This window comes from Corvus cornix, chromosome 1 (genome assembly GCF_000738735.6).
Source record: "Corvus cornix cornix isolate S_Up_H32 chromosome 1, ASM73873v5, whole genome shotgun sequence".
In the NCBI taxonomy this organism is placed as follows: domain Eukaryota; kingdom Metazoa; phylum Chordata; class Aves; order Passeriformes; family Corvidae; genus Corvus; species Corvus cornix.
In genome coordinates this window covers 113782081-113804615 of record NC_046332.1, presented here as the reverse complement: position 1 = coordinate 113804615, position 22535 = coordinate 113782081, and the positions used below count along the sequence as shown (strand labels likewise).

The 22535-nt window shown below is 43.4% G+C and overlaps 1 protein-coding gene across 2 annotated transcripts; it reads right to left on the bottom strand.

Annotated features, from left to right (window-relative positions):
• Nucleotides 1-1128: 1128 nt before the first annotated feature.
• On the bottom strand, nucleotides 1129-20750 carry ZBTB21 (zinc finger and BTB domain containing 21). Of its 2 annotated transcripts, XM_039553131.1 has the most exons (3): nucleotides 20570-20626; nucleotides 12099-12153; nucleotides 1129-9308 (listed from the first exon to the last, which is right to left on the bottom strand). In XM_039553131.1, exon 3 carries the CDS (start codon nucleotides 9293-9295, stop codon nucleotides 6119-6121), a length of 3177 nt encoding a protein of 1058 aa, XP_039409065.1. In that variant the 5' UTR covers nucleotides 9296-9308; nucleotides 12099-12153; nucleotides 20570-20626; the 3' UTR covers nucleotides 1129-6118. The 2 variants fall into 2 exon arrangements, with proteins under 2 accessions (XP_039409065.1, XP_039409073.1); XM_039553139.1 differs by lacking the exon at nucleotides 12099-12153 and having other exon boundaries at nucleotides 20570-20750.
• Nucleotides 20751-22535: the final 1785 nt, after the last annotated feature.

The window sequence follows — 22535 nt, the reverse complement described above, 5'->3', positions numbered from 1 at the left end:
GGATGCAGGAAGAGCTGAAGGAGTTCCTATCTGAAAGGAGAGAGAGCCAAATCTTTCGGGATTTAAGACTGTGAATGGGTCAGAAAGCAGCTCTCTGCCCTCCTTCTGCTTTTTCCACAGCTCCCCTAACTTGTGAGGGGCAGGGATAGCCCACAGAGGGACAGGCCAGGAGCCCTTTGTCCCTGTTTTCAAGGAGAGGCCCAAATCCTCCCAAGCTCAGTGCCTTTTCAACCCCTGACCCAACCACTTGGCAGAGCTGGTCCTTCAGCTCTGCCCTGTGTTCTGCCTGTGCCATTGCCCGCTCCCTCTGACAGTCAGTGCACACACAGTGACAAGGGCTGGGGTAGAAAGTGCAGGTAAGTGCTCAGCACCTCCTCTGTGCAAACATTATCCTTCCCACTGACACCATTCCTTGACACCCAGGCAGTGATTTGCATGAAATTTGTGCGACATTAACACTCGAAACCTTGTCTCCTCTGTTAAATGTGGGTGAAACTGGTCAGTGGGTCCAACCACACTGGACAAGGCAAAAATGGCAAAGGACAGCAAATGTGGAGTCCAAGAAGTTGAGAAAACTGGCCTAAGTGTTCTCTAAAATAGATCACATCTAGTGTGAAGAGAGGAACTGAGTAAACCCCGTTCCCAAAAGATAAAAAGTTCATTTGCTGTGTTATGGGAATCCACACGCTACATTCCCACACAGGGGATTTTGAAGAGGGAAATTCATGCAGCAAAACTGCTTTGGATGAGAGTGCTGCAAAACACCAGAAACACTGCTGTATCTTTTCAAACATCTGGCTCAGTCCAGTTTGAGATGGAGACACTTCCTGCCACAAACTCCCCTTTTAATCACTGATTCCACATGAAGCAGGATTTGGGCTGTGCTCAAGTTTTTAAAGAGGTTGTCTAGAGCAGTTGGTTTTCCTGTATTTTCCAGTAAAAGGTTCAGTGAGGCACTTACTAAAACAAACAAACCCCCATTCGTTTAGTAATGTACAAGTAGCACTTACATCCAACAAACAGAACAAAAGATGCTCTTTTACAAACACACTTCCCACCCCACAGACACAATGGTTTGTACAATAACACCACCCTCTGCCAAGAGATTCCAGCAGAAGACACGGTGACTCAAAAGAAACAAAGTGTAAGTTTATTGGACGTCAACATTTCTTAGTCAAGATCTAAGTAAAGAAAACACACAGTAGAAAAAGTTGTACAAAGCAGCAATGGATTTACATTACATTAAAGAAAAACTTGCCTTAAGCTATTAAGTCTCAGTCCTAAAAAAAGTAAAAACCCATCCTGGTGTATTGAACAGAGATAGAATGTATAAGGTATACAGGATTATAAACCCAGAATTGCTTGTCTTACCTCTATAATCCTTTAAAATGACAAGTGATTTTGTGTAACTAACCGGAAACTCTCTAGAAAATATATTGGATAATTCCAATTTCTAGTAGGAAACTATTCCCCTGTACCCAAGCACTTAAAGTGATCCCATTTTCCTGCTTTTTAAAAAGGGACACTGTCAAGAATAAGTCTTAAAAGACATACTTTATGTGTATTTTGCACTTAACGCTGCAAAAGAGGGTTTGTTCTGGTTTTCTGTACATATTTGACATAAAGCTGCTGCTTCAATAGTGGGAAGCTTGTGTCTTTAGAGTGTACTACTGAGAGACTGGAAAAGGTAAAGGAGGATCGAGTCCTTTATTCTGAAATAGTGAGAGGAAAAGCAACAGGAAAAATCAGCTCAACCCACAGAATTCAGATATATTTTTCAAACATCCTTGCAACAACTGAGGCTGCCCATAATAGGACTTACATGTCCAAAAAAAGCTCAAGTGTTATGACTCAATTTGTTTTTAAATTCTTCAATATTATTTATTAATATCAAGTATTTCTAATGTAGGTATGTCCATTTTCTGTATCCAGCCTTTCTCTTGATAGTGTCCCTTTTTGTAGAGCAGTTACAGTACAGTTTTTCACAAGTCATTTTAAATAAACAAGAATCAATAACATTAAAAATACTATCAGGCTGTGTTCAGCAACAACAGAAAAAGAGATTTTAACACTGATTCAATAACAGCAACACTAAAAAAACCCCAACCAAAACAAACAAAAAAAACCCCCTCCAACAAAAAACAACCCCCTAAGCTTGTTTTGATTTTTATCTAAATCTTCTGGTAGGAAAATGTAAACAATTGTATTGAACAGTATAGGCACATGCCAGATTACAGGCTCATGCCAGATATTTGCACCCTCACTGTTAGAGCCAAGAAATTAGGCATAGTCTGTCCTTATCCCATGGGAGGAACTCAGTTTAACACTGGAAGCTTGGAACAGAAACAGAGAACATGTAGAGCTTTGGAGCAAACCCGCATGTCCTACTTGGGGGAAAGCAAACAACATCAGGCAAAAAAACCTCCTGGATGTTCCTGCCTAAACAGGAAACACGGGCCAAGCCTCTAAGAGCTGTTTGGGGTCACAGATAAGGCAATATCTCATTTTTGAAACACCCCAGACAAACTCTGGGGTCAACCACTTCACCAGGTTATCTTCTCCATCACCTTTCACGGGGTGTTTCGCTCTCCCTTACAAAAAAGCCCCAGAACTAGAGTTTTGTGAGTGGTTCATGTGTTTTGCTGCCCTTGCTCACTTTCAAGGTTGATCATGGTCCCAATTCAGCAAAGAACTTGCACAGAACATTTTAAAAACATTAAGACTGATTTTAATGGACTTAAGATAGAGGCTTTTAGAGGCTTTGCCAACAGAGTGCCTGAAAGGAAAAAAAGTCCCAAACCAAAATACATTTCATGGCTCAACCCTGCTCCCCTGAAATGCAACACAAGTTTCCACTCCCACTGACAAGATAGTTCTCTGAGATTTATCTGACAGGTTATAAAAATAGCAAAAAAAGGACAGAATTATAGATTCTAATCTATATATTAAAACATCTGCACATTCCTGTCACAAATTTTAGAAAAAAAAAAGCAAAACACTTTTTATATTTAACAAGACCTCTAACTTTGTGTCACTTCAGTACACAGCTATAAAATTAAACAAAATATGATGAAGAGAGGCTTTTGTATCAATAAATTTGCCTTTTATTTTGGCTGTGGCCAAACTAGACACTCTTCAAAAACCTTTATTTATAAACAAGCAACTAACATTTTTTTTTCCATAATTTAAATTTTAAGACATATATTAAAGTTATATAAGTGGAAGCATATTTATTCCGTATCCTCCAAAATAAACACTTCTATCAAGGGCTTTTAAAGATACTGTATAAAAGCTAATAGAAAACCAGAACTGCTATATAAACATCTCATATTTAAATTTTAGAGATCCTGAATTCCTTTACTAAACAACAGGAACCAAATGTAAAAAAAAAGAAAAAAAAAAATCACACAGAACACGCTCAAAGTGGAAAACAAAACTTTAAAAACCCCCCAAAAACCAAAGCAACTGAAGAAAAACTTAGGAGGCTACTTAGACCAAAAATATTTTATGGATTCTTTATAATACCTAGTACACTAGGAAAAAGGTCAGGGTTTCTTCAAAGATGTTGCACAAAGTTTTGATTTAAAGTGTGTAGAATTTATCATCATATCACAGAGCAGAATCCCAGCTGGAAGGGAGATGGCTGTGACCCAGCTGAGCTGGTTGCCACCTTCCTTCAGAAAGCACACTGAATTTTAAAAGGCTACAGCTCAACTTTCAGGCTGTTGTGCAGAGGAATCACTGGGGAAAACTTAGGAACCATTCTACAAGAACACGTTCTTATTTTATACACACAAATTTCTTAAATATATATAAAGGGTACTTAGCAAGGCTTTATGTTTTTCTGATTTTTTAAAACCAGGTTTAAGTGCAATAACCATTTTATTCTGAAATTGTATCTGGTAAGAAAGAAATTTATAGTCTTATTAGGTGGAATAAAAAAGTCAGTAACTGGAAATGTCATTATTAAGCAAGTACCTTGTTTTAACTGCAATGCCACTAAAGAGTTTAACTGATACTCAAGCAAATCAGCTTAATCATACTCAGCCAGAGTTTGCCTGAAAGAGGACAAAAAAGAACATGTTACTTTTAGAAGTGTCTAGCAGCAATTTTAGATTGTAATAAAAATGAAGCAGAAGAGGCTTGAAACTAACATTGCAACTTTTTTGGTAGCTGAAAAAAAGTCAGGGGTCCGTCCTGAGCTAATTCTTTCAAATTTCACCTACAGGAAAAATAATTAAAAATCTGTTGGGGAAAAAAATGGTAGCACACTTGGCTTTCACTGAGAAAAATCTGGTGTGTGCCTGAGGGTGCCCATCCTCAGAATCTTAAGAGTTACACTTGTGCTTGATTTTGCTGAATCTCAGCGTCAGCTTGGAATTCTAACTTCTGAGCTTGGGATACTGAATAAACAGTTACACACATGGTTACACAGAGAATTCAAGCCTCACTCCTGCTGCCCCTGAAATTGGCGACCAAACACGCGCTGGTTTCACTGGACACAGACTGGGCTCTGACTCAGCAGTGTGGAATTACATCCCCTTTCTCCCAACCCTGCAGGGGGAAAGTTGGTCAGGATCATAAACACTGTTTGCACCATTTTTGTTCACTCTAATCCACCATCCCTCCATTAAGTTTAAATTCTAGCAGAAAAATTTCTCACTGTAGGAGGTTGGTTCACCTCCTACTTCTGGGTAAATATTTCCTTGACTTACAGAAAAAATTGGACCCTTACCATAACTCCTGGTAAATATGTGTGATCCTACTTACACTAAATGCTCCAGTTGCCATTTGAGGTAAAATAATGGAACCACACAGAATAGCTGCAGCCCATTATTACCACAATTTTCAACAAATTGGAAAATGCAACACAGCATCACATATGATAGAAAGCGGCAGAAAGAACTACTCTATATCCATTGTATCCATAAAATGCAGTGATTGTAGTGTGATTTTCTCCTCTGCTTTGAGCTGGATATGTATGCTTAATACAAATTTCAAATACATACTTCTTCATTTATACAGGTGTCTATATAAATATTTACATTTTTAGGTTTTGTTAAAACATATCTTTGTACTCATGGCCGAGCTTATTATTTGTGTTTAGAAACACAACTCCTCTTCTGTCCCTTAATGAGCTCTCTCTTGTTGATTTAATAGTTATACATTCCTTTGTAGTTAGAATTACAAACAGTTGTACAAATAGTGGAAACAAAACTATGAAACTTGTCTGACATCCATCCAACCTCAGTTCATGTTATAAACAGTACCATTTGCATTATCATGGCTGTTACACAATGACTCCAGCTACCCAAGTATCCATAGGAAATTAGTCTTTGGGACATTATATAAAGCAAAGTACCCCCTCTCTCAATTTTCCTTAGAAAGTTATAATTAAATGGCTGAAAGCAGGCTTGCTGCTACTTCTTATATAAAATCTTAGTAATAATATTGCTGACTTTAGATTCTGTTTTAATTTGCACAAGTTCCATACAACAACAAAACAATTCTATGTTCCCTTAAAATAGCAAACATTCGTATCCAATAACATCAGGATTACTCAAACTTGAGGTTTATTTGTTATTGCTAAAGGTTTCTAAGACCTAAGTCAATACAGCAAGACACTCCATCCACTTCCTCCCAAACTGCCAGCACATGGCAACCACTTATATGGAGCTTGTGTGTGTTGGTTTCTTTTTTAAAAACAAATTAATGACGTCAGTTACAGTATTTCACTACTATAAGCTCACAGTTAGAATCCAAATTGTTGTTTCTCTTTCGTTTAATATATAACTTTATATATAATACACACGCACACACCAACATCAAGGGATGAAGATCCATGCATACAATCCAGATGCAATTGTATTTCAAAGTCAGATGAAATAAAATAAAATTTATTCTGTTACTATTAGATCCCAGACCACAGTATTTTAAATTACTCTGCTTTCTACCTACTAATCAAGTTAGTTTTCCCTAATCTCCAAATCCAAGCAGCATCACAAATTCCAGATTTTTCATCATCGTTTTGATCCTCTTAAATTTGTAGTCTATGTGGCAGACCTCTGAGATCCTGAACACAGCCCCCCAAACCAGCTCTGCAAGGGTTCTGTTAAAGCTAATTGTGTGTCTGTTCATGGCTCCAGAGACTGAAAGCTGTCTTGAAAGTCCTGTGGCAGAGTTTGCACATGTATTGTCTCTTGAAGGTGATTGCGGAGAGCGGCGGGGCGTGGTAGAAGAGCGTGTCCGACTCCTGCGGCACGAACAGCTTCTCAGTAGTACTGGAGCTTTCCGGCAAGCCTGTGGGGCTATCGGGCTCCAAAGGCTGGATTTTGGGGAGTGGCGGGGGTGGGGGTAAGGGTGGGGGTGATGGGGAATTGGCTGGTGGACATATCTCGGGCTCCTTATTTGTGGACTCCTCTGCAGCCTGGGACATGTGAGACTGGAAGTGGCTCCAGAGCCGGAAATTCGTTCGGAAGGCCTTGTTGCACACGTGGCAAATAAACGGCTTCACGGAGCACAGGAGCTCCTGGTGACGCTCCAGCTGTTTGCGTAAGGTGAAAATCTTCCCACACTTTTCACAGGGCCACAAACTGGGATCTTTCTTGGAGACGACTTCCTTAGGTTCCCTGCTTGTTTCAGTGACCTCGTCCTCTATATCATCTGCAGGCTCTTCTTTGATCTGGATTTTAAACTGCTTGGAAACACTTAAGTCTTCAGGCAGGCATGAAGAGTCTTCAGAATCAAAATTGATTTGTTCTGACGAATCACTGAACACACCGTCCTCTTTTGCAGCAACAAAATTGTTCATTTTATTGGATTCCGACTGCGGAGGCAGCCGTGACGAACTGGTGATTTCTCCATTGTGATCCATGAGAGGTAAAGAAAAGTTCTCTGATGGAGCCATTGTGTTCTGATTGTGAACTTCAACCTGATGACGCCAGATGCTGAAGGATGATTTGAAGGTGCGCATACACTCAAGGCAAGTCAGCTTCTTGTACTCACACTTGCTTTCATGCTCGTGCTTCAGCTCTGAAGAAGAAAACCTAAGGCTGCAGTAAGGACAGACAGTGGCGTTTCTACAGAGTCGCTCGTGGTTTCCCTGTTCAATAAGTGAGGAGAGCTTGGCATTGCAGAGACGGCACTGATAAACCTCCTTGTTTTCCACCGGGTTTTCAATATGAATGTGATCTTTCTGCTTAGGAGCCTTATTCCCTCCAATGGGTTTCTCCCCTGGGTGCATTTTTATGTGCTGTTTGAACTGGGAGAGGAAACGATAAGCTTTCCCACAGTAGGTACAAATATAGGCTCCTTTGGTTCTCGACCTCAAATTCCTTTTGATGACTTGTTGTACTTGTGAAGCAGACTGGCCCGGAAAGCTCTGCTTGCCACGTCTTAGTTTCACAATCAGAGCTTTTTTGATTTCTCTCTCCCTCACTATATCGATCAGTTTTCTTTGGAATTTTTCATCCAAAAGGGCATGTGAACTGGAAGCTGGTGAGGGATTCTTCACAATTCCATGTTGTGTCTGGCAGTGCGTCCACACTTTGAAATTGGTGTGGAACCTCTTGTGGCATATGTCACAAGCATAGGGCTTCTCTGGATTGTGATACATGTTAACATGGCGATGAAGACCTGCTGTTGATCTGAAAATTTTAAGGCAGTGTTTACATTTAAATTTTTTATTTGGTCTTGCTTCTTCCATCTCACTGTATTCATCTTTACTGACATCAGAATCAGGGAAATCAGCATCGAGGTGCGTGGGGCTCGAGCCTTCCTCAAAGTTCTCTTCTGAACCAGGAGAAGGCTGCTCATCTGCCTTCAGTTTCTTGAATGGTAGCCTCTGATCATCCTGGAATCTCCTTTTTGCTGGAAGTCTGCTTGGTTCCTTACGGTCATCCTCAGTTTTAAAAGCAAAGTCTTTGTTTGCTGATGCTGAAGCATCACCCACTGTAACTCTTATGATTTCAGCAGGATCTGAGAGGGGACTGCTGGGCTCAGTTTTTATCCGCACCTCTGAGAGAGGGGAAGCAACCTCCCGATCCGTTGACTGAGAGGCACTGAAAGACCTAAGGCGATGTGGGTGTATTACCTGTGGCTTTTCATCCAAGGCTGACTTCTCCAATGACTCTTTCGAGGATAACTTTTGGGATGCAACATTAAATGTCTTCTGGGAATCGTTAGTTCCTGGTGACAGGGACGAGGATACCTGTGCAGGTTTTAGGTCAACAGAAGGTGAGTAAATGGGAACCTGGCTATCCATGGACAGTGACCTTCGAAGGAGACTTTTTACAAGGGGCCCACTTCTGTCGATACTTTGGTTTTCTGGGCCAGACCCACTAGATGGGATTACCAGCCCTAACTTGGAGTAGTAGAGCAAATTCCTGTCTTCCCCTTGACCATTTCCTTTTCCTGCCTCTCGCAACAAAAACGTGGATTCCACTGCCCCACGCAGAGATAAGACTGGTGGACGTGGTCTTTTCAATGACATCTCTGCAACTTTTCCTCTCAGAAGCTGAGCACTGCTTCCTGGCTCGCCACTTGCCATTTCTTTCTCTGCTAAAGACATCTGAGGCAGCGCCATGTTCCTTTTCACTAAAGCACCTCTGCTCTGATCCTCCACAGTTCCAGAAGTTTCATGAACCTTTGTATAGCTCACAGGGCCTTCTTTCAGCCACCTCCTTTCAGTCAGTGATAAGTTGTGAAGGGTTTCAGTTGGTTTTGTTACCTGTGGTCTGCTGCTAGCTTTGACAGCCACAGAGGGTGAAGGTTTAGGAGTATGGCTTAAGTCATGTTTTGTTTGATTTACGCTTTTCACTTGTGCTTCGATTCTGTTCTGACAGACAATAACACTTCTCTTCTGAGAACTACTTTCATCTTCATCTTGATAGAGTATTTTTTTAATAGGACAAGAAGGAAAAGGAGCTTGAGGACTCTTGGAAACAATGTTTGTAAGAAAAGATATTCCAAGACTGTAACCCAGTTCTTGCACAGCTGCGAGACTGCCTTTCTCAATGAACAAGGATGAAGAATAAATGTAGTTCAACACATTATCAAAAGCATCTGGCTCACAAAAGTCGAGCTGAAACACTGACTGAGACTCATTCTCCTTATTTGTGAACAGAGTCTGGAAGTATTCACTGCTGGCAGCCAGAACGTTCTTATGAGCTCGGAATTTCTGGTCTCCTACGATCAGCACAACGTCACACAGCTGTCCCTTGAGACGCTCCTCGTTCAGGGTGCTTAGGAGGGAAATGGCATGTGCTGGATTTATGTAATGCAAGAGCCCCTCCATGATTCTGATGGCCCTGAAAAAGAACAGCAACAACAAAGTTGTAGGTTGCCTTATGTAAACTGGTAGAGACAAAGTAAACACACCTCCTGTAGTTTGTAAACTGGCTAAACCACCATCAAACAGTGATTATAGGAACAGCTTGTGTGGAGGAAAGGTCTGGGAATGAAAATACCACTGTTAGCTCCAACAAAAGCACAGCCATGGGAAGAACCAGCTCATCTGCCCACTTTCAAATATCCTTTTAATTGGCGATCATACACCAAGAATATTACACCCAGCTAACTGAGGGATGGATGGACAGATGGATGAGCTGTGTTCTCTTCCTGTAATACACCTCTCCACAGGGAGGAACAGTTCAATCATTTCACTCTTGATCATCTCTTTTTCTGCTTCAGCTTTATGAAGATCTATCTTGACAACTGGATTGATAAACTCTTGGATCGGGTATCTAAAGCTTAGGTAGAGGTACTCACCTTTCTGAGGCTAAGCAACCCTGACAGTCTCCTACTGACTAGACAAATTAAGGGGGTTTTGTTGTCACTTTTAATAGGATGATGGAAAAGGCATTAATACTGGGAAGGGAGAAGGAAACAGGATTATTGTCTGTAATCTAAATTCATCATATTTACTTACACTTAGTAAGTGCTCTTAACATCTACTTCTAACTGTGTGTGTCACTTAAAACTGCACTGGCAGGATCTGGTTTCTGGGAAATATCACAGTTTTCACTGAAGTATCCCTGCATTGCTTTGCTCAGGATAAAAAGCAATCAGAGAACTGAAGTCCCCGTTTCATTCATTAGCAGAAGAGCACTTTATGGCCACAACCCATATATCTGAGGAACAGTTACCCTTGGCTGCATCCAAGAGTACAATAAACACAAATTAAGCTGCAGTGCAGAAATCTACGTGATCCGTATGCTTCAAAACACAGCCCACTCCATTACTGCAAGATGTCTTGATAACTCAATACACTGCTCCTGATGAGAGCTTAACAAAAGAAGAGAACCAGGTTTTAAGTTAGTTTAAACAAAGAACTTCTGTGGCAGGAGTTGCAATTTATATATCTGTGCACAAGAACACACACACAGAAATCAACGATATTCAATTTTCTTATTTTTTTCATGGACACTCTCTACACTACCTCCATGGTGGTCATAAAACAAGTCAATGATGTGTTAAAAGCAATTCTCTTATTTTTACAGCTGATTTGAGAAACTACTTTTTAGTTTCATTTGTACATGATGTATGCAACTACAACAAAAAGGTTTCACTGTTCATCAGCTTACAAGCAAAACTGTAAAGTTTATCAAAATAAAAAAACAACACCGAGAAGCTATAACCGCATGGTTAATAAATGAGGATGGCAAACCTTAGAACTAGTGGATATAAATAAGTGATCAAAGTCTAAACTGGTATTATTGAGAAATGACTTAAAGGATGCTGCATGCAATGTCTCAGGGCACTGATCATACTAAGGACTGAGCTACCACTTCTACACCTAAAAATACCAAATGAGTTAATGGTGTCATGGCAATAGCTCAAGCAGAATGCTGTTTCCTCACCAGATCAGTCTTTACTGAGTATTTCAGTGCCTTGCACTGTCATTTCATAAACACTAATTTATCCTTAATTCACCTCACATAGTTATAATGCATAATTCCCCCACACCTCCATCTATAAAAAGCAGTACAGTCAATCTTAATTTAAGAAAGCAATCTGGTTTGTTTTGCTTTCTATGTGTTGCTTAAAAATGCTGGGAGGATGGAGGTGGGGGTGTGAGAATGGTGGTTCATTACCCTCCTCCTTTGTGGATGCCACTGCAATTTAAAGTGGCAGAGTTTGACTGGCCCTAATCCAGTTTCATGGTCTGAGCACCCATTAACACTTACAGAGTTGTAAGTGCTCCAGGAGGGCATCTTTCCCTTTCCCTTCACCTGTATGAAAGCGAGTTTGCAAACTCAAGTGATTCATCTGGGATGCAAATTGCAGAAGGTACACGGAGGTAACAGACCAACAGAGCTTAGGAAACTTTAACTGTGGTATAGAGACACCCAATAGAAGCTGCTGCATAACCCAAACTTCAAGGACACAGTGGAAATAGAGTGTATTAGTCAAATGTTTTGAAATATTTTAAGACCTTTCATTTTAATCTGCTTTTCCCAGGCCTTGTGTTTTTAAGACTCGCAGAATAAACATCATGTAATTACGAGGTGTCCCTCTGCCCGTGTAACACAGCAGTGCAGTATAAGCAGTAGGGACTGGTGTAAAATCTGCAGGACTAAAGCAGAATCCAACAGTCACCATCCTTCTGGCCACAGTTTCCTTGTTCGTTCCTACAACACCTTCAATTCATCACATTAAACACAACAGACATAAACATCCCTCCCACTCATGCTCAGAGCACAGTGAAGGAGGCTCCAGAGCAATATAACTCTGTCACTTTAACAGTAACCAAGGATGTAAGGTACACAATTGGCAAAGGACCAAATTAATCCTTCAAAGGCAGCTTTAATCCTGGTATTTCCTAATTCAAGTGCTTGACTTTCAGTTTAATAGCCTTTAGACACAACAGGCAGAAATTAAGCAAACAATACCAAGAAATACACCTGAACTGTTTTGCAGAACCATTTAAAGACATTTACCCAGATCACGTGAAAGGCTGAAATACTTAGAAGTAGAAAAAAAAAATCAACCCAAAGAATACCTGAGTCCAAGTGCAATGTGTTAAAATTTCACTACATAAACACTTTTCAGTAACAAAGTTGATCCAAGTCATCTCTGCTCTCATGTGTTCATCTTACCTGCACACTGCAGGTCACTCCTCCTTCAGCTGTGCCAGTACAAATATTTGCAGGCCTGTAGCAGAACAGACAATAAATAAACCCCCAACATTATTTCTTTTCAAATGCGGGTCAGTTTTTATAGTAAACCACATCCAGAACTATTGCATTGGCATAACTGAAGAGGCAGCAATAGGAACAGCCATAGGAGGACAAGAACTCCGTCCCCAAAGCCAGTCCTTGGCTGCCTGTGCTTAGCCCCACACAGAAGCTTCCCTGGCACAGTGTGTACATACACAACTCTGGCAGTCTCCTGTAATACCAGATTTGGTTCCAGGTGTTTGAGTACTCCTCAGCTGAAGATTGTTTTGTGATTAGCTAGCTAAGATCTCTCCTGCAGATAATCTACTTCTAGTCTCTCTAACCTTTTTTTCCAGCCACCTTCACTACTGACTGGAAACAAAGTTCTTTCTTCTTTTCTTCCATGATGTTCAGGTGACATCATGGAAACAGCAGGAGACAGACCATCAGAAAACCTCCCATTGCCTGTATGCAGGTGCCTCATGCTACAGCAGCTGCTGGTTCTCACAAGAACAGTGACATTTAAGACTCCAGACCCAGGAAGGGCCAATGCAGAAGGAACCTTCGGGAGGCCAAGAAGAGGTTTTAGTGTCAGCCTTCACAGAATCACAGGATGGGTCAGCTGGTCCCACCTCCCTGCTCAAGAAGGGTCACCCCAGAGCACACAGCACAGGAATGTATCCAGATGGCTCTGGAATATCTCCAGTGAGGGAGACTCCACACCCTCTCTGGACAATCTGTTCAGTGCTCGGTCACTGCACAGGACAGAAGCTCTTCCTCATGTTCAGGTGAAACTTCCTGGGCATCAGTTCCTGCCCATTCCTCTTGTCCTGTTTCTGGGCACCATGGAGCAGAGTCTGGTCCCTCCTCTTGGCACCCCCCCTTTAGACATTTATATACATTAATGAGGTCCCCGCCCAGTCATCTCTTCTCCAGGTTGAACAGGCCCAGCTCCCGCAGCCTTTCCTCATAAGAGAGATTCTCCAGTCCTCTAATTCCCTCCTTCAACAGCCCTCCACTGATCTCAGAACACTAGATTTCAAAAGCCTAAGTACCATATTTGGTACAAGATTGTCTTTCTTTTATATTTTGAATAAGGATAGAAAAAGATGCCTCCACTATTTCAAAATTACTTTTGTAATAAAAAAGAAATCTCAGGAAAGCTCCTCACCAGGAAAGGGTGAAAAAGCTTAATCTTAGGCCCAACAGTTTTTTGATCTTCAACAGCAACCCCTCTTTGAAGTGGGGTTTCCTTTCCTCTGTTCCTTACTCTCACATCTCCTCCTCCCAGCCCTGTGGTACTCTCCTCTTCCTTTCACCAACTCTGCTGCTCATTTGATCTCCCAGTGAGTTGATTCAACTCCTTAAAATTAAGCAGGAAACAAACAAACAAAATCATTCCAGCTTTTTAGATCTGTTTGCTATTTTCTAGGATAGGGAGCTTAATCAGCTCACTGAGAGGTCAAATGAGCACCAGGGTTCCAGCAAGAGAAGCTATGCACCTGCACATTCTTTGTCAGGAAGTTGTTCCATCAGCTTCCTCCATCTGAAATTTCACCTTTAGAAACAATGGAGCCACAGACTTTACAGCTGAAGCTTTACAGATAGAATCAGGCAGATATTTATGTGTGGTTTCAGTGTAACAGCTACACCCTTAAACACACAAGCAACTAAGAGATGTTGATGTTGCCATCTGACTTCCATGATAAGGAAATTGCTATCAGCTAAAGCTCCATTAACAGCATGCTGGGGGTGGCAGTGGGAAAGATGATGTTCTGAAACCCTCAATGAGATGGAATATTGCAGCAAGGAGGTGCCAGGGCTGTGAGAAAGTGCTTCTGTGAGAAGCAGAGAATATGAGGATGGAGAAGGAAATATACAGAGGAGACAGAGACGGAACAGGGGTTTAAACAGGGAAAACACACAAGAAGTGTGGCAGGGACAAACCCATTAAAGAAAGCAAAGAAATGTGGATTATAAAACTCAGCCAAAAATTGCAAGTGAGTTCCTGGGGCATCCTCTGGAAAATACAGGAATGTTGCATTCGAGTGCTTTCCTGAGGATCTGATGGCTCTGACAATTCTGGTGCTGTTTCAGACACAAGAAGGGTAAAAAGTCCTCTTACTTGTCAGAAGTCCAGATGAAAAATGAACCTACACTGCTTAAGTTTCTACTCAAGGACCCTTTGCTGGATTTTATTATTTGACAACAGTTTATAAAATGTCTCTTCTCCCATCAACAACCTTTGCAATACAGGTACTCTCCCGCAGTACATACAGATTTACACATCCCCCTATATACTCCCAAAACCTGTAGGTAAAAGCTGCAAACCCACATAGAAACATTGCTTGCATTTCTATAATCTTTTTCTATCTAAATACTTAAATAATCCCTTGCTGCAAGTTCGGGGATTCTGTCTTGCTGGATTTAATTAAGTGAGATTTCACTGCTATTGCTGTTTTCCACTGCAGACAACACTGTGAACTTTCTCCATGAAGACAAATGTTTCTCATTTCCAATAGGTCAGCAGCACAGAGAGAGACTCACTGGTATGAAGACAGGCATCGAATCAGATAAATAACATGCTTGCTAGTGTGTGAAATTGGTGGACTAATTTCTACCTATTTATCCTCCACACATAGAAAAGCAGAAATTTAGGTAGAGGAAAAGAAGAAATTTTATACTCATAGGATCACAGAATGATTTGAGAAGGGATCTTAAGGATCATCCAGTTCTAACCCCCCTGCCATGGGTAGGGACACCTCCCACTAGACCAGGTTGCTCAGAGCCCCATCCAGTCTGGCCTTGAACACTTCCAGAGGTGGGGCAACCTGTGCCAGGGCCTCACCACCCTCACAGTAAAGAATTTTTTTCTAATATCTAATCTAAACCTACTCTCAGTTTGAATATTCTGCAGTCTATTTTGCCCTACACCATAGACAAATAATTATCAGTTACCTGACACAGACATGAAATTCACTTAGAAATTAATGGCTACTTTTCACATTCAGATCATATGCTCAGTTTCATGTTCTGACACTTAAAACAGCTCCCCCTGACGTGCAGCAAACTACAGAATGTCAGAGTACAAAGCTCCTCCTGTCATTCCCGTTCTTGTTTACTACCCAGCAGCAGCTCAGGGTGCAATTTCATCTTACTCTCAGAGCAGTCTAACGAGGGATTGCTCCTGCAAGGAGCAGCCTGTGTCTCCTCCCCCTCTGAGGAAGGGCTGCCTTGTGTCAGAGCAGTGAGCAGATCCAGCTACAGGGATCTGTAGATATACAGATGGAAGGGATAGGGCAGGGAAGCGCTGGCTGGGAGCTCTCCCAGTTCTTCCTGAAACACTCAGTGAAGATTAAATCACATCAAACACAATTTGATAAAATATTTGTCCTGGCCTCCATGCTTCAACTAAAAGGTGTGTAACTCAGCCTCCAATTTGCTGTAAACTAAATCAAAATATTAAAAAGTTTTAAAAACACCTTTCCCTAAGGAGTTCTTCAGCTTTCATTCCCTTGGGCTTTGTGATGTTGCAAATAAACTCTCTGATGGGACAAGTCTGAAAGGCTTGACAGCCATCTAATTTAAACACCTACAGAAATCTCATCCCCAGAAATATTTCCTATCTTTTTTTTTTTTTTGGTAGATGTGTGAAATTTGAAGAATTGTAGACCAAATGTGCACACTTGTATCTTTCTGCAGGTTGACTTTATTGTTTTATTTGAAATGCTGTGATATACTTACCAAGTGGAATAATATTCAGTCATCTGCTTTACTAGATGAGACACATTAACTGGCCTAATTCACAATAAAAACTTGTCTATGACATACAGCTTTTAATTTTGCTGGTATAGTGAAAATGACAAACCCTAATTGTAGTTGTATTTCTATTACTATAATGGGGCTTTTTACAGGCACAGTGTATTTTGGGTAGGAAGAGAAGCCATTTATACCCATGTAAGATCTTTTCTATCAACAGAATAGTATTTACACTAAGGTTTCTTTAAGAAAATGAGACATGAGGGGGAAAGGTCCTACATTTAATCTGAAAAATGCAGAACTAATATAAAAGCTGAGCATAAAAATTTGCCGAGTGGGAAAGTTATGATTCAGGGAATGCAGGTATCTTCCTCTCACTGAAGGGATCCAAAGAAAATGTCATTCAGCCAACACTGACTGGCCAAGATACTGGGAAGATAATACAGGAAAAGGGAAAGACAACATCAATTTTACCTCAGTATTACCTTAAGAGATTTACAAGCTCATTAATAACATGTGGAAGATTTTCAGTTTACTCCAAGTCCATAAGCAATTGAAGTAGGCTATGTCTTACATAGCTAAAAAAAATTAATTAAAAAATCCAGCTCCATGAACAAGAGCACTGTATTTTCTTTACTCTTCAAAAGTATTTATGAGAATGAAGATGGTCATATTTTTACTGAAATTCCAGGAAATTTGGCCCTTAACCTCAACAGCTGAAGGACAGTACTCATTATGCCCTGGTACAAAATAAATTCCTTTTGGTTATGGCAGATTGAGTGTGGCAGTGATTAGATATCACTGTAATTCTGCTGCTTTTCCATCCATGGCTCTTAACTTACAATAAAAGGGGCTTTGTGGGGCATATTTACTGTACCAAGTACACTCTTTTTTAGAAGTGCTCCAAAGATACTCACAAATGTGTCCAGACCAGACTGTGAGGGGGCAGAGGGGACACTTACTGTGCCCTGTATCAGAACTGTCCCTGCACTAACCACAACTTGTCAGAGAGATTGATGAGAATGAACTACAACCTAAATGTTAGTGGCACTGTTCAATACTGAGGCAGGATAAACCTTGGTTAAGATTAATGCTCCAAGACAAAAAAGGGAAAAATTTCTTCCTTTCCCAAAGAATGCAATTTAATTGTATACAAAATACTATTGATGGAAAAGTTTTGCAGCATTTAAAAAAAAATTATTTGGTCAAAGGATTTTTCATGTCTTTTCGTCACAGACTGCATGAAAAGAATTTGCACAAGAAAGATGTGTTTCGCTACATCTCAGAGGGAAAACCCCCCAACAATCAGGACTAGGGGATTTTAAAACTTGTATTTGTGGGCAGCAAGACTGATGAACTGATGGTGGTAGAGATGGAAGGAGCTTAGGAAGATTGAAGACTTGCTCAGCACTTTCTTTCCTTGTTCATAAAATATGCTTGAACTGTTCCAGAACAGCAAAATACATAAAGTAGTCAATAAGAAAAGACAACAGATTTCTTTTTATTTCACTGCTGATTGAAAGAAAATATAAGAGAACTGATGTCTTTAATATTATCAGTAAGGGGGAAAAATAGAAATATTACAGTACAAAGACTAATATTAAACTACAACAAGTACTTGGAAAGGAAACCCCCTCTGCACGCACCTATTTTAAAGCAGGGCATACTGCAGTCCTTCCACTTGCACCAAATGCCTTTGCTGCTTCTAAAGACTTTTCTTGCTTTGAGGATCTCAGACCATTACATGTGACAAATTTCAAAATGAAGGAGGCTGGGTTGCTCAAAAGGTTAATGAGAGCTGAAATTGTTGCAACTGCAGCATGTGACTCAGAGCATAGCCGCTCCCAGTGCAGAACGAACCATGTGCTGATTGCAGCCCAACTTCCTCTCCCCTCTGAGTCCACACTTGGTCACACACTGAAGTTATCACTATCTAGCAGATAAAGCGAACTTCAAAACCCTGAAAGCTACAGAGGGAAATTAGTTGGGTTTTAGCAGTAACTGCTTCACAGCTCCTGAAGTTCAAAACAAAACAACTTCAATACAGTACGAAAGCTCAAGGCTTTCTGCAAACCTGTCCTTTTAAACCCAAATGTTGACCTGTCCCTAACTGATTTTAAGGAAAGTGTGATCAGCCATCACTACAAAGCTGATCAGGGCACTTAATTCTCTGCATGCAAGTATTCTCTAGCACCACACACACCCCCCTACCTCCCCGAGCTCAGAATACCTAATTTGTTAGTAATGTCCAGCTTCTAGTGATCAAGAGGGCTCTCAGTGTGAGATGGATGTGGCAGAGTTATCACCCTGGCACTTGGAACCTACGCAGCAGGAACAGGAGGCACAAATGTTCACATTTATCACTAAATGTACAGCACAAAAAGGACTTTGGGAACTTCTTAAAAGCTGCTGCCTGTTTTATATTCAGTAAGAGTAATAATATGTGCTAAAGGATAAGCTACCTTGAACATGAAAGCAGAATCAGGGGAGCTCACAAGTGGTGAAATCCCCAAGGAATCCTGGTCTGGCTCTGTAGCTGAAACCTCCAGAGGTTCTAATTTGTGACATCTCCCTGCAAGTCCCTAATGAGATCATGTAAATGACAGTTCTTGAGATGATCACACTGCAGTCAGGATTGGTGGACTTTCCACAGGTAAACAAAATATTCTTAAGAAATTACAACTCTACAGCATGTGGGTGAAACACAGGTCTGAGAGAAAGGGATGCCAGATCCCCTTCCACCCAAGAGATGGCCACATAACTTGGGGTTTTTTGCAAACAAGGTTTGTAAAAAGTTGCTTAAATTTGCTCAAAACTTCCCCTCAAGAGGATCAGCATAACACGGGTGGAAAATTTTAGTCAGAGCACTTTTTCAGTTAGAGCAAAGTCAGAACAGAACACTAAAACACATAAAGCAGTACTAGATTTACCTGTAGTGTGTATTTACTACTCCTGATTTAATATCAAAAGACTTCCTGCACAAAAACACATTTTAAAAGTCTATTTTCATATTAATTTATCTAAGGATAAAATATTAATTTATCTACAAGATATTCAGTGTATTCACAAAAAGCTCTGGGACTGTGTAATTCATCACAATCTCTTCTTGTATGTACAGCCTACCTACCTCTCTTACTTCCATTGGGAGACCAACTACAAAAAAAAGGAAGAGCTACTAAAGCAATTACTATTTAATTATTAAGACGAGCTTACTCAGCACACACACATTCCACAATTATTTCCTGTCTAGCAGTAACTCCTTTAAGTTTTTCTGCTGTTTATTTACACGAGCGTCATCCAATCTGAACATAACATCAGCCTGGGCTTTAGGGAGGATTGTAACAAAGTTTTCTGACAGCTGTGACCAGGTAAAACACCTTCCACAACTTTCTGCAAAGGCACAGCCCAGCGCTGAGGATCTCCCCACCTGGCTGTGAAATGTGCTTCATCCTGCAGATGAATAATTCCAGCCCAAGAGTGCTCGGACCAGCAAAGCCACACTTTGTTTACAGAACCACAGGATGGGTCAGGCTGGAAGGGACCACAAGGGGTCAGCTGATCCAACCTCCCTGCTCAAGCATGATCATCCCAGAGCACACGGCACAGGATTGTGTCCAGATGGTTCTGGAATATCTCCAGTGAGGGAGACTCCACACCCTCTCTAGACAATCTGTCCAGTGTTCGTCGCTGCACAGGAAAGTTCTTATGTTCAGGTGAAATTTCTGTGCATCAGGTTCTGCCCATTGCTGGGTATCAGCGAGCAGAGCCCGGTCCATCCTCTGACACCTCCCCTTTCCGTACTGACAGACATTGATGAGGTTTGGTACCTGCCTGCACTTACACGCGGGGACCTCGCTGGGGGGAGATGAAACGCGCTCTCCCTTCCAGACACACCGGGGAGGAGCCGTGTCACCGAGGAACGGCCCTCCCGGAGCCTCTCTCGTGTTTTACAGTTCGGATCGGAGCGGGGGGAAGAGCCAGGAGCCGCCGGCGGAGGGGGAAGCGCCGGACCGCCGGTCCCTCACACCCACAGGCGGCCCGTCCTTCTCACCACCGGTCCCTGATCTCCCTCACACCACCGGTCCCTCACGCCCTGGGCCGGCCGGACCCTCGCGGCCCTCACGCCCGTTGCAGCGGGTAACGGGCTCCAGAGGCGCCGCAGCCGAGGCAAGCCGGAGGACGGCGCGCCGCGTCCCGCTCCCCCTCCTCCGCTCCGCTCCCGACCCGCCTCTCCCCCTTCCTCTCCCCGCCTTCCATCCATCCTTCCTTCCATCCCCGCCGGCCGCGCTCATGCGCCCTGATCGCTTCCCCCGCGCCTCCCCCTGGGGGCTCGGGCCCAGGCGGGGCGGGCGATGTGGCGGCGGTCGCGGGCACCTCCCGCCCGCTCCGGGCGCCTGCGCCGAGCCCCGCCAGGGAAGGAGGGGGGGGAGAGTTTCGTAACCGGCGCATGCGCGAGGGAACCGCATCCCCGCTCGGTGGAGGAAGGGAGGGGGGGGGGAAGGAGGAAAGAGAAAAAAAAAAAAAAAAGAGAGAGGAAAAAAAAAAAAAAAAACACCTCAGAGTTACGTCAGGAAAAGACGGATTTGTGCGCGGGGAGACCCGCGCGGCGCGGGCAGCCCCCGAGACGGGCGCGACACGCGGGCGCTACTCACGCTGTCCGTCGCCCCCCCCTGCTCGCCCCCCTCGGCGCCTCCGCTCAGGGCTCAGCCCGCGCTGCCGCCGCCGCCGCCGTGATTCCATCCATCTTGAATTTGACGTCATCCCACAACCGAGGGATGAGGTCATCGCGGGGAGCGCTCGTCACGTGCGCGGCGCCGCGATTGGCCGGGCCGGGGGGAGCGGGGGGCGAGGGGGCGGCGCGGCGGGGGGGGACGGCGGGGGAGCGGCGGTGGGAACGGGAACGGGGATCCCCCCGCCCGCCCGCCCGACCGACCGACCGCCCGCCCGCCTGCCTTCCACCGAGGGCAGCACCGCCCGGAGCGCCCCGGCAGCCGCCCTCAGCCCGCCCCGCCACAGGGAAACTGAGGCAGCGGCCGCGCGTGTGGGGGGTGGCCCGGCGCGAGGGGGACACGCGGAGGGACAGGTCCCTGTCGTTGCGTCCCTGCCGGTGGCGGCGGCACTGGGGTTTGGGAGGTGCCGCTGTGGTAACCCGCACCCCCGGCCTGTGTGCTGCGGGTGTGTGAGGGAACCCGCGGGCAGCGTTAGTCTGCGCTTCGCCGAAATTTGTAGTTGTTTAATCGTGAGTTTTTATTGCGGTGCTTATTATTATTAATTTTCATGTGGTGTTTTTTTTAAGTGTAGGGGTAAGGCCCAGTGTGGTCTGTGAAGAAGCACCATGCCTACTGCCACCCACTGTGTCCCTCACAAAGCCACCCCTCAAGCCCTCACAAGCCATCTCTGTCCCCCTCAAAAACCACCCCTGTCCCCATCAAAAGCCGCCGATTCCCCCAAGCCACCCACTATCCCATTCACAAGCTAGCCATTGAAACCCTCCCAAGCCACCCCTGTCCCCTTCAGAAACTAACCCCACCCCTCAAAGGCCACCCACTGTCCCTCAAAAGCCACTCACTGTTCCCCTCACAGGACACCCCCGACCCCTCAAAAGCCACTCCTGTCCCCCTCAAAAGCCACCACCATTCCCCTCACATGCCACCCACTGCCCCTCACAAGACACCCTCTGATCCCTCAAAAGCCACCCACCATCCCCCCTCCCAAGCCAGCCCACTGCCCTGCATTGCCATCAGGGACACACCACGCCCAGATCCCCGTGGGTTTTGGCTCAAGCCTTTTGTAACTGCTCTACTCACTCGTCTCGATGTGATTTGAAAAAATTATAATGGCCATTATCATTGCTTTAGGCTGGCTTCTCATCGTGATTATCCGCTTTGAATTAAATACCTGAATAGGGCTTTATGTGTCAAAATGCAAGTATTAATATAGAAATTAGAATTACAAGATTTCTCTTGTTTTTGTCGAGAGCTAATCCGGTGCGTTATCTTTTCATTAAGGCCAGCTCTAGAGATTAGCATCTAATCCCATACATGTTTTCAGTGTGCTTTTAGATATCCCACCTAAGTCACAAATACTCCGAAGCAGCTATAAAATCCCTGGAATGTGTTTAGTGATGTGTTTAAACCTTTTTTGCCAAGGTTTTGTTGCAAATGGGCTAAAACCCCTGTAAGGGAAGGCAATGTACCTTACTGGGTCTGGCTCCTTTTTTCCCTCTCCAGATCGTGTGGGTTTTTTTGTCATTGCTGGCTCTTCTGGTGGCTTTGGAAACTTGGGAAGCTGCTTGTGAAAGAAGTGGGGCTTTTTTCACTCAGGGACTCGTGCCCTGACGTGAGTGTGGCTTTGTGAGCCAGCACAAAACCCCAGCAAGCTCTTTGGTGTTGTTTGGAAGAGTTCCCTGGTCTGGTTTGCTGCGCGGGCGTGCAGACAACTGCTCTGGCACAGGGGCTGCTGTGGTGATGGGAACAAGCAACTGGGAAAGCAGTTGCATCTGTTCCCATAAACCAGTTTGTGCAGTGACGCTGGCTGTGCTGCCAGGGAAGGATTTGGGGATCTAACCTGAGTTTGGAAATCTAGCAAGGCCCTGATAACTTTTTTTTTCTTTTTTTT